At 43.3% G+C, this 12647-nt stretch overlaps 1 protein-coding gene across 1 annotated transcript; it reads right to left on the bottom strand.

Annotated features, from left to right (window-relative positions):
• Window positions 1–1324: 1324 nt before the first annotated feature.
• ptpn5 (protein tyrosine phosphatase non-receptor type 5) lies at window positions 1325–9258 on the bottom strand. The gene is made up of 12 exons (XM_084555900.1): window positions 8878–9258; window positions 8171–8293; window positions 7908–8003; window positions 7483–7739; window positions 6682–6874; window positions 6171–6255; window positions 5888–5967; window positions 5652–5789; window positions 5442–5552; window positions 3124–3284; window positions 2832–2945; window positions 1325–1661 (listed from the first exon to the last, which is right to left on the bottom strand). Exons 1-12 carry the CDS (start codon window positions 9145–9147, stop codon window positions 1568–1570), a joined length of 1722 nt encoding a protein of 573 aa, XP_084412026.1. The 5' UTR covers window positions 9148–9258; the 3' UTR covers window positions 1325–1567.
• Window positions 9259–12647: the final 3389 nt, after the last annotated feature.

The following is a 12647-nucleotide window of genomic DNA, read 5'->3' as shown; positions in this document are numbered from 1 at the left end:
GCTACATTCCATCATGGTGTAAACGGAAATATACACAAGGCATCTACTCGAAAGGATTGTATCAAAATGTTCTAAAAATATCTCTGGTTGGTTTCACAAAAGCAAACTGTATCAAAAGCATTGGCCGAGAGCAAGCAATATAATAGGCTTAAACCCTTTTACACAACAAAAAGCAGGACAACCAATCACGTCGCTTTGATTGTGGACCTATGGAAGTCCCATACAGCACATGCAATCCATTTAACTCAACACAATCAAAACACAATACGGGGGGGAGGGGAAAAAAAAAAAAGAACTATTACAGCTGAACATCAGAGAGACAACCTTAGTTGGTCTATTGTGCTTCATACAGATTAGGCCTGGCCTGTCTATACAACAATCATGGGCTTCTTACTTCACAGATGTGTTCAAGCTACTGTTGAAAGCAGAGGCATCGCAGAGCATGAAACTCTGAGGGCGACAAATGGGACATTTACAAGAATTTGTTGATGCAACTTTTTTTTTTTTTTTTTATGTGTGTATGTGTGTGTCGTAGGAAACGTTGATCGTGTGCGTGTCAGATTCTCCGGAGGTCTGCATTGATTTTTCTGATGGCGTGCTTCTATTTCTGGCCTCTGTCCCCTCAGTTTCGCCGGCTCTGTGACGCCCCTGAGTGAACGTCTATGTGGCCTCAATGCAGAAAGTTGTTTACTGTAAACATCGTGGGCCATGAGGACTGCACAGGCAGCATGGTAAAACTGTACTACTGTAGATTGCACAGAAATCCTAATTAGTTAATAACCTAATTGTTATACATTCCTATGTTCCATAACATTGCACATGCCTTTAATGAACACTTAGCACCATGCAACCTGAAGATGAGGTGACTCCTGAATGCATCAAAAGTTGAAACAGGCCTTCTGTAAAGATAATTTTTTTACATTATAAGTGAGAGTCAGAGTGAGGAAAAAAAGCTAAACATTGTATTTCACTTTCATATCAATATAGTGTTTAATATTAGGCTGGCATTTGATTATCTCTGTAGGTTTTAATTATGCTGGCACTTACACTGTGAAGGGCCCTTATTATCAACACTAACTTTGATACACTTAACTTAAATTTTCTGACACCACACTGCAGGCGATCTGACTCTACTTCAGTTCCAGTTTGACCTTTCGATAGCTGTGCAATCAGTATGAGAAGGAGCGATTTTTGACCAAGTTGAAAACGAGGCTATGATGGCTGAGACTCGACAGTGCACATGAAATGACGCTGAGAGTGTGGGCTTGGCACGACTGCTGCAACTCTCCGGGAACGTGTTGATCAGTGACGCTAAACTGTGTGATTGGGGTTGTTTTTGAGGGGCTTTTTCCTACGTTTGTTCTGCCCAAAGACGTACGATAAGCACGGATTTTTAATGTCAACGATTCAGTCCTGTCTGAGCCTGCCGTGGATGAAGAGATTAGCATGGTGTGGACTTGTTAAAGGGTGAGAATTGAGATGATGCTAGGTACAGTGGTGCATACCACCAGAGGCGGTACAGTGTACAGTGGTGTGTCTCGGTCTGGGTGTGGCCGTAGCGCTCACTCTACTCCTCAGCGGTGTGAGACAGCTGCTTCTCGTACAGGCTGAGGACGTGATGCACAAACTGGTACTGCTCACACGTCTGGATCATCCCGCCTCTGATAAACACAAGAAGGCAAAGAAAAACACATTTAGAGAGGAGATCATTACTTGCATTTATACATTCAAAGTATGCCATAGTGTTTAGGGTGGCATGCTCTACGAACTCAATCACAAACTCAATACTTAGTTTGATTATATTGATCTGCAGGCTACATGCTAAAAATGTAAAAGTCAATTCCTTTGTGACAATCCTTTCTACTAATCTAGTTTATTGCTTGAAGGAATAATTCACTCAAAAATGATGGAATATAATTATTTAATGAAATCAGAATATAATCCAGCCCTTTGATGGACTGGCGACCTGTCTAGGGTGTACCCCGCCTCTCGCCCGATGACAGCTGGGATAGGCCCAAGCATGCCCCACGACCCTTAACAGGAGCGGTTACAGAAGATGAATGAATGAATGAATGAATGAATGAATATAATCCTTTCTAATCTTGTACTTTTGTACTTGTATCTGTATATTTTAATTCAACCCTGTGAACCTTTGCTTGTATTGTTTTGTTTCTATTATTTTTTCATGTTCTTATTTTTTGTATTCAGGTTTTTGCATGATATTTATCTTATTAACTTTTTTTCCTGCCTTTATTTGAACGGTCAAGAGATGGGAAGTGACGGCTGAACGAGAGGGGGGCAACTTGCTTTTTGCTGCCTTCAAATGCTGCCATGTGTATCAAGTTTAAGAGAAGAGTCCAAATGAATGGCGTCCACCTGTGGTATTCACAACCTCGTAAGTAGTGCAAGAGCCAGTTTTGCCGGTATTTGCTCAAAAATTTAAACTAATGAGGATCTAATTACATTTTTTTCCTGGACTGAGACATTTCACTCAAAGCAACAAATGTGAACCTACTGCTGGCACAAAAGGATCTTCAGCGTTTATAGGATTCCTCCTCGTGAATGTAGAGGTATGTGGTAGAACGTCAATGGAGTTTGAGTTATTTTCTTGTTTTTCGTCCACTGAATAACTTCTCGCGACGGACTCAGGAAGAATGTGTGAACGCCCATGTTTGATGGACATACTGTCAATAGCTTCAAACGTTAATTCTTGTGTAAACCTCACAGCGCCTCGTGATTTGGAGCAAAATCAAATCAAACTACGTCAGTCCGGCCTTTATGCCAGAACTAAAGATAGACCCGAGCACGGATAAGGGCTAAGCATATCTCACCTGTCCAGACGGAGCTGGCAGGTGGTTCTCAGGATGTCAACCACACCCTCAGTCCTCAGCTGCTTGCACAGGATGGAGGTGGCAATGAAGCAGCCAGTTCGACCAATTCCAGCACTGAGGAGAAGAAGTTGGACGAAGAAATTAGCTGGATCAATCTGTTGATTAGAACTGATCCCATCTGTTTGATTTAAAGCAAATCCACTTGATAAAAAAAACACACGCTAACATTATCAACATGTGTTTATCATTCAGAATTAGCTCTTTATTTGTCCCCATATAACAAACACTATACCTGCAGTGGACAATTATAGGGCCACTTGAAGGTGGGGCTTCCTCTCTGGCCCTTTCCACTTCCTGTACCAGCTCCAGCAGAGGGGGGGCCTTGTCTGGGGTCTTCTGATCGGGCCAGGAGGTGTACCAGTACTGCCGCAGGCTGCGCTCCTCCTCCCCGCACTGCAGGCATTAAATAGGTACAGTATGTGATCATGTTGTGCACACATGTACATGAAGCAGACTTGCTAAGAATGATTTCTGATCAGCCTGTTCCTCTCCATGCATGTCTAAACTGTTACCTTGGTATCAGTTGCTACGACAACAATGAACACAGCGATAAAAAAAAAAAAAAAAGCGAGGGTTGTATAAAAAGAGCTTGCATACTCTATTTCTCCCTTGCTTCTATTTTTCATTATCAAATCTACTGATTAATCGTACAGATAAACAACACGAGGGGATGAATAAACAACAAGCTTTTAACCGAGAGCTCAGTGAAATAATGATCCCCTGGTGCTTAGTAATCAGATGCAGGCTGCATTTACTGAATTATGTTTGGCATGTTAAGTGCTAATGCCACCGTGACCCCAAATTAATAAAGCAGCCATGATGAATGGAACGGAAAAGTACGACAACCCCCGCTCTGCACGCACATCTGCGGTGAGTTTGGATGCTGCTGAAAAATCTTATTAAAAAAATGACTTTGTATGTTGAGAATGCAAGAATAATCTTGTGCGGTTTTTATTACGTAGTGAAATACGAATTGTGACCCTGTCAAGTAAACAAATCTGTATTTTCTGACTACCCGTGCTAAAAGTTTTGACTTGCAACTAAATACATTGGAGGTGATTTTATTGCAGTTTCTCACTGGATTACACTAAAACATATTAAACAATAAGATCAGAAATAATATCCTTTGTCTTCTCTCAGAAGTCTTTATACTGAAATAAATTGTAAAGATGAAGATTGGGTATTATTTCCACTCATGTTGCAAGTCATCGTTTAAATTTTCATAGTGCCTGTTGGCTTAAAAAATAGGCGACTGGCATCAGGATTTAGCTAAACCGGAGTCGAGTCAAACAAAACTGGAGGTGCTCTGGCCTAATTGCTGTTAATGTAAATCCAAATTTGCAGCTGGACTAACTGTCTGTGAATGGAGACGACTGAGGTCACATGAATCAGGCAGAACATGCATAGTGCTGCTATTTACAGTGTTAAAACGTCTCTGCAGGGTAAAATGAAAACATCAACATTAGCGACTAATGTTTGCAATTGTAGTTTTAAGCAGATTATTTTACAGATTCTAGGATTTAACTTAATGCACCTACTTCCGGCATGGCTGCAAACTATTAGATCGTGTTAATGCATGTTTTTAATGCTATAATCTTCAGAAATTAAATTGCAAGTACCTCCTCTGTATTGCAGAGTTTGATAACACTGGAGGTTAATGAGAAAATTGTAGTTTGCCATTAGTTTGATCCATGCGTTTTGTACTGTGAAGATGGACAACCCAACAGCTGCTTAAAATAAAAGGGAAAGCATTTTATCTCCCCCTAGTGGTTGGCTTCAGTACAGTTCATGAAAGCTGCCCTGTCTATGTTTGGCATATGAGCCAAGCTAAAAAAAACAAAAACATAAATAATAATAAAAGTTGTTGCATGTCCATGTGTTTTTTCTTCATACTTTTAAGTAGTTATTTAATACTATAGAGATGGGAAGAGATGCCATAATGCTCATGTGAATGACAGCTGCTTTAAGGAAAGTAGTTGTGAAGCTTCCTGTATACTTTGGAGATTTAGTATTTATTCTAATTTACAAGTTTAATCGTGTGTTTCAAACCAACAAATTGGCAATACACTGTTTGAACCACATTTCTGTTGTGGGGGAATGTTGCTCCGGAGTCTCTCCATTGGGAGATGATTATGCTCCAGCAAAGATCTCCCATGCCAATTAAATCATCTGGGTAGCCAACCTATGAGTTGTCATGATCCAAGTTTTTGGTAACTTAAATTTTCAAATCAAATGATATTTAGAGGCACAAACTGCTGCAAAAAGGCCGTCAATGTCTGAGCAGCCAGGTTAGAGCAAAAGTTCAAAGGGGTGTGTCCACGGTTGGGTCTAGTGGAAACAGGGGTATGGCATCAATACTGCAGCTCCACTACCAAGCACTCTACATCCAAACACGCAAGATGGCACTGACCATATCCCTGAATAATGGGAGGAAGTCAAGACCCTTCATCCATCTTTATATACTGTGCAATCTATGGTTTGAACTAATCCTTAAACTTTTAGTTTAAGTGACGTTGTGCCTCTGTTGTGTGACATATTAAGAGACATTACCTTCAGAGTAAACACCCTCAGGCTGTAGTCATCCTCCTGGGTTACCGTGACGATAGAGATCTCGATGCCCTCGTGGGTCACAGTGTCCTCGGGCCAGTACTCTGCGCATTTCTATAAAAGGCAAAAAAAAAACACTTTTTTTTTTTTTTTTTTAATTCTCAGCTAATATCATCCAATATTGTATATATCAATCACGCGTCTCTCCAAAACCTCGTTCTTCTCCTCCAGGTTGGTGATCATCACTATGATTGGGCTTCTCTCCTGCCAGACCATCCTCCAGAAGTCTCCCACCGTGTTCACAGTGGGGCCCTGGGTGGCAATGTACGCGCGCTCCTCACCACCGTAACCCTGTGTTTGTTGTACCAGCAGACAACAAGGTGAGCTCCATTGAGAAGAAATCAGGGTTGGGAAATTTCATTCGCAAATCCTCGCGTTTTTCCACTTACTTTGAGATAATTAGCGTTGATGTAGGTCGTGAGAAAATCCTCCTCGTCCTGCGACTTTAAGATGACTCTGCTGTGTGTGTCTGCAGGTGGACAGTGTGAGATTATTATAATGAATAAGACAGACAGATGGACTGAACGTTGAAGCGATAACAGCAGAAGAAGATGGTAAAAAACAGTTATGTCTGGTTTTACGAGGATGTGACATTGCTGAAGAGAAGCAGCATTAAAAAGGGCATGATGTGTTTTTAGTGACAGGCCAGTTTTGTTGTACAGCTGTACTCACTGGGTAAAATGGTCTTGTAGCGGTTCTTTCTCACCAGGCCTGGGTAATTGTACTCCTTAGGGTCTACAAAGTTCATGGGAGTTTCCTGCCAATGGACACAGAACAATGAGCGCAACAAAAATTAGTCCTTGCACAAACGGGAAAGTCCAATCCTTTCCTTCTACAAAGCAACAGCGGAAAAAAAAAAAAACATAAAGTCATCTACTGCCTTTCACAGTGAACTGTTTTTGTCTAATCGAATGAGACTGAAAGGCTAAGGATAATGCGTGCGAACGCTCATCTTTCTGCCTCACAGACACTGGAATCCTCTGTGGGTTTTTGTATGCAAAACTGCTCGCATCCCTCCATCCTTCGCCCACTTAGCAGCCAGTGGAAAAGCTTACGGGTGTGTGCACTGCTCTGATGGGTGTCTGTGTGTGTGTGTGTACATGTTTTCCGGTGAGTCTCTGTTCATGTCTGTTAATCTAGAGAGTGTAGGTGGCGGAGCTGCTGTTGCTGCTCCGCTACTCACATAAAACTCAGCCTGCAGGCTCTGGTCATCCATGGCCCTTGTGTGTAGCATGGCAGGGGTCAGGACGTGCGTTCCCTGTCGGAGGTACTCCTGGGCTGACTGGTCTCTGGGAGAGAGCTGAGCTCCGTAGCCGTAGGGCTCTGTGCAGCCCGGTGTGCACATGTCCAAGGTCAGTGAAACGTTGGATCCTCTCCTGTGTGATTCAGACACAGTCGGACAATGCAGATAGGTGTACAGCATGCCTACACACATTTGCTATACAACTGCCTACACAATACAGATTCAAAATGTTCAGATATACACCGATCAGCCACAACATTAAAACTACAGACAGGAGAAGTTAATAATATTGACCATCTTGTGACAATGCCATGTTCTGCTGGGAAACTTTGGGACCTGGCATTATTGTGGATGTTACTTTGACATGTACCACCCACCTAGACCAGACCAGGGACCCCTACCCCATAGCAGTGACACTCCTTGATGGCAGCAGTCATCCCTAGCAGGATGCAGCTTGACACAGGCACACACACAAAAACGGTTTACGCAAGGTGTTGACCTGGCCTTCAAATTCACTAGATCCCAAACTGATCAAGTATCTGTGGGATGCACTGAAACAAGGCTGATCCACAGAGGCCCCCACTGACAGTGTTCTGGGTTAGGGTCACAACTGTTTTGGAGGCACGAGGGAGACCTGCACAGTATTAGGCAGGTGGTCATAATGTTATGCCTGATCGGTGTATGTCTTCCTGCAGTTTCTCTCACTTCCCAAAATATCCTCAAAAACCCTCCTCCTCTGACCTCTCCTGTAGCCCCACAGGTGTGACGGTGAGGGTGGCGGCATCTCCCTCCGTCCTGGTGTCGTTGCCCATGTCAAAAACCGGGGTCTGGGGCACAGGGTCCAGGTCCATCAGATCCTCCTGGGCGTCCGTCCACTCTGACAAGGTGAAGGAAGGCTGGCGGCTCACCGACTGACGGCGGTCACCAATGTCCCTTGACACCGTTCCTGATGACCACAAGCCCGTGCCGTAGCGCCACTTGCACACCATGTGGACGACCTGAGGAGACGAAGCAGTGAGTGGCATTTTCTCCTCTTCAAACATTCATGCATTTCTCAGTCAATTAACAAATCAATCAACCAAACAACTAAATAGACTGGGGTTAAAAAAACATGTGATTCAACCAGTGAAGTTTCTTTTAGTCAATGAAAAATAAGCTAGTTTTACCATGATAACACAGATGGCTACACCGATTCCTGCGGTGCTATGGACGATCCAGTTGTGCTCTTTGGTGTTTACCACCTCTCTCATCAACACCATAGACTGTCCAGTACAGAGAAACACAGAGAGGATGAGATAGTCAGACACAGCAGATACTGAACCCTTCACACCCTTTTATTTCTTTGCGATCTCCGTCCAGGAAAAAATAAGAAAAACAACAACAACAAAAAAAAAAACAGCTGTAGGTCACATCCTATACTGACACTTACATCCATTCCAAAAATCGGGTGGCAGGGCAAGATGAAGCCAAGGTAGAAATCGATGACCTGCAGGGCTTTGTAGATGGAAGAGAGTGGTCCATTTCCTTCCAACACAAAAAACACCCAGTACCCCTGGGAGGAGAGAAAGAGGGAAGGCAAATTGTCACGGCTCCAGTCATTCATGCACTGGTAATCAGGCGGTTGCTCTCAGGTGAAAAGCGAATGGAGAAGAAAGGGAAGATGGTCCATTACACGGGCATAAAAAAAATATGTAAATTGACCACATGCAGTCTGCTGTCGTAATCACGGCTGCATTTACAAACCTCCTTTTTTTTTTTTTTAACTTATGGTAATGTTGCACCTGTGCTTTTTTTTTGTCTTGAATGAATCAAACATGAAAGTAACAAAGAAAGGGACAGGAATGAATACTAAAGAGGTGTCCAATTTAAGACACAGCCAATAAAAATGAAACTAATAAAGGGTATGGAAATGTTAAAAAAAGAAAAGAAAAGCCAACTTTAGAAAATACATAGTACTCAAAGATAATTTGCATTGCTAATGCTGTAGTAACACTACTGTGAATTTTTCATGTATTACCGGGGGGAGCTAAAAACCAAAGCTTAAAAAGACAAACATGATCTAAGACTCAATTAACTCAATCAACCTAATGCAGACAATTGATAAAAAAAATCTAAAAAATTCAAAAAAACACATACCGTAACTTGGGAGACGATGAACAGTGCGGCCCAGCAGTGGATCTCAATCACCAGCGCGTAGACCTTATGTAGAAACACTTCCTCCCCCTGTGAGGGTTGGCCCTCTGTGGGTCCGTCTTTACATTCAGGGAGCCCAACTTTTTTAGGGGCCCCGTCGCCTATTTTTTCAGTCTTTACGGGCTCATCTAGCCAGACGGGGTCCTCATCGGGCCTCAGGAAGATGGAATCCTCTGTGTGGGAACGAGTGGAGCTGCTCAGCCGGCGGGTCATGGTCCCCCTGTTGAATGAGGCTCCTTAAAGTTAAATGTATTTGATTGGTCTTTCTCTTCGCGATCACAAGACGTCCACGATTGGACTGTGACTGACTTATTTGTTGGGAGCTTAGGTAGCTCCTTCGGCTAGACGCTGCTGCACCCACAGTGCAAGAAGGAGTCATCCTGGAGTCCTTTGTCCCATTAGCATTTGTTAGCACTGCTGCTAAGTTTAAACCTCAACTAAAGGGCATCTGACACCACTCTGTATCTCAGGACTTATTTATCATTGCATTCTTAAAGGGGAACTACTGTTTTTTACAACCTGGACCTTATTTCTAGCATGAAATACGATTGTTTACTCACCCATATAACTTTTGTGTCATTTGCACTCGTTCAGGAGATAATTAGATCATATGTGTGCCAATGTAGGTCAATCTACAGGCCCAGATGATGATAACAGGTAACTTCGGACTCAACGGGGAATAGCATTAGCGTATCATAACAAAATATTGGCGAAATGAATGAGTTTCGCGGCAGATAATGCGTTATTTAGAGGCTGCGTCTCGGTGCCCTGTCACTCCCGCTATATGGATATACGCTGATCTAATTATCTCATGAACGAGTGCAGATAACACAAAAGTTATATGGGTGAGTAAACAATCGTATTTTATGCCAGAAATAAGGTCCAGGTTGTAAAAAACAGTAGTTCCCCTTTCAGTGCAATACACATATCAGGCACTTTCCACAGTAAATACACCATTTCTGTGAAATATTTTTTGTTAAGAGAAATATTCCTATTGGAGTTTGTCATAATTAATGATATCCATGAATGACTAATATGTATATTCTGCCCCAACAACTTTTTCCACTTAACTCTACTTATTTAACTCTGGTTGATTTCTCATCAAACTGTACTTAAGCTTGATAAAATGAATGCAGATACCCTCAATATACTTACTCAAAAAAGTCTTATCTTATTTATTATGTGTTTTCCATGCCTTGTGCACCCCCCCCCCCCCCCCCCCCCCCCCCCCCACACACACACACACACACACACACACACTGTGTGATAATTGTCAATGTTTTTGTTTAAACCTTTATGTATTCTAAAAAGTCACACACATGGTTAGTGTTTTACGGGTTTTATGACGTTTAAGACACACTGCTAACATGCAGAAGTACTTTTGAGTTAACACGTTGACAATAAGAAGTCCTGCCATACTGACTGTCAGCTCAGCTAGCTGTGTTGGTTGTGTGTTGTGTGTTTCTAAATAAGCGTGTATATGCCAGAAAGGGCTGCACTTATTCCACACGCCTATTCAGATGTATAGCTAAGCGGCTTGGAGTGGCTCTCATCTCCGGATCCTCTTGTCTCCCTCCGATTGGACTCTATTGTGTGAATGTGTGTGTGTCAGTGTGTGTATACGTGTGTGTATTAGAGAGAGAGAGAGAGAGAGGCTCTATTGTGGAGAGAGATGAGTCAGGGGTAGCGTGTTTACAGCCCTGTCCGTCACCTTGGCAACAGAGTGGCTCTCATCCCTCTCATCCGTCCTGAGCATTATCATCTACTGACAACACACACACACACACACACACACACCTCTCTGTATCAGTCAGCAGTGTATTCAAAGCCCTTTTTACGCCTTGCACTTTTGTCCTTCAACCATTAATAAAGGTGTTTTGTACATTTGGCTGATTACCGCCACGTGGTTTGTGTGGATGTGTGAAAGCGGGGGCTTTGCTGGAGTGGCGGTGGTGCCGTGCTGTTTGCGCACATATCACTTTTGTCTGAATGTGTTGCTGATGGCTAAATTTGTCACGAGCGAGTTTGGAACAAATTCTCATCAATGACTACCAAAGCGGCTAATCCAGTTGGCTCGCTGGGATCATCAAAGAGCCATACAGCCGGGGTCACGTGACTCACCTATGAGAGATGGCAGGGAAGTGGCGAGGGAGTCAGATCACATGATCAGGTCAAATCCTGCGTCCTGTGGCAACCGGTCGCTGTCTGCCATAGTGAGGCAGAGTCACTTCTGAAGGACACAAGACGGCAGCCGATCATGCATCTCAGGGTTTAAAATGAAGGAAAACAGTCACAGATCATCTAAACACAAGCTCGGTTTTGCCCCTAAATTCTACAATAGAGACATCCCTGTGACAAATTCAACTGGTCACACTGAGACAAGGTTAGTAATCCAGTTTCCTCTAAAGATGGAGCAGAGTAGCACCCTTGTCAGCTCCCAGCTGTGCTTTCATGAGCGGAGGATGGTGATGTAAGGTGACACAGTAAACTGTCAATATTTCTTCCCCTCTCTCTCTCCTTCCTCCTAAGAGGCGGAGATGATTCAAGCCAGACTGAGCAGACACCCTCAGAAATACACTGTGATTGCTCCGGTCGAATCAGTATGCACGAAGTCAAGCCTTCGCTGCTCTCCTCTCCTCTCCCCTCTACCGTCTCCCCTCCTCTCCTTCTGTGCCGCTGGACCCTGTTGAACGAATGGGGGTGAGCTCAGCGGAATATGAGACCACACCAGTAGCGGGAGATGAGTGTGTTGTGTGCGTTGTGTGTGTGTGTGTGTGCAGGTGTTGGAACGGAGGGGAGCTGCTTTGAGTCCTTTTCTTTCTCCCTTTGCTCGCTTGTGAAGGTGGTTTTGAAGTGATGACGCCAGTTAGCCCTGCTCGTAGCCATGGAGATGTGCATACATGCAATGTACACAGAGGTGTACACACACACACACACACACACACACGCCCACATGCAGACACACACAGGCGTAGACTGTGTTGTATAAGAGAAAGTTCAACGCGCTTCCATTTTTAAACAATAGGTGGACAGGTAGATGAGTGGATGGAGAGATGAATGGGAGGAAAAGCAACTCTTTTGTGTGTGTGTGTGTGTGTGTGTGTGAAGGTTGTCTGAAGCGGTGACGCAGTGAGGTTGGCGTTTTGGTAACTGTGGCAACCAACATACTGTAGCGTGCACACACACACACACACACACACACACACACACACTTTGGCAGACACGAGAAATGAAAAACACAAACATACATCTGCAGTGGGAGAGCAGTGACAATATTCACCGACCAAAAAAAAAAAAAAAAAGAAGAAGAAAATAGGCCTCTCTTCGCTTTTATTCTTTTAGGTAAATGTTTTTCAGTCGCTTGCTCTGGCTGCCGAGTTGGCTTGTTTGGTCAAATTGCCTGGTGCATTTAACCGGAGCCATAGGTTGGAGTTACAAACACTGAGGTCATGAGTCCCCTCTACCCTCAGATAAGCCTGAAATGATTTATTCTGTCCGTTACGTCGCCTGTATTCAATATTCCATCAAAGCATATCTTCACTGGCAAGAATTCCAGTACAGAAATATTAAATATCTTTTTAATTATAGCCTTAAACGTAGTACAAATTTAAATTTAGTAGTATAGAAATCATAACGTTGAGTGTTACACACTGTCTGACAGTATAGGTCTTTTTAAACGTGGATAAAAACAAACCAAGGCCGCATCAAATTAC

Source organism: Chelon labrosus (assembly GCF_963514085.1).
Source record: "Chelon labrosus genome assembly, chromosome: 11".
NCBI classification, from domain to species: Eukaryota; Metazoa; Chordata; class Actinopteri; order Mugiliformes; family Mugilidae; genus Chelon; species Chelon labrosus.
The sequence above is the reverse complement of the archived record's forward strand: the minus strand, read 5'-3'. Positions and strand labels throughout refer to the sequence as shown.

Excerpts from the sequence above, each read along its gene's own strand:
- ptpn5 (XM_084555900.1), bottom strand. The coding sequence starts at position 9,147 with ATGACCCGCCGGCTGAGCAGCTCCACTCGTTCCCACACAGAGGATTCC. Across the intron at positions 5,790-5,887 it reads TCAACGCTAATTATCTCAAA|GGTTACGGTGGTGAGGAGCG; the intron begins GTAAGTGGAAAA and ends CAACAAACACAG. Across the intron at positions 1,662-2,831 it reads TGCCAGCTCCGTCTGGACAG|AGGCGGGATGATCCAGACGT; the intron begins GTGAGATATGCT and ends TGTGTTTATCAG.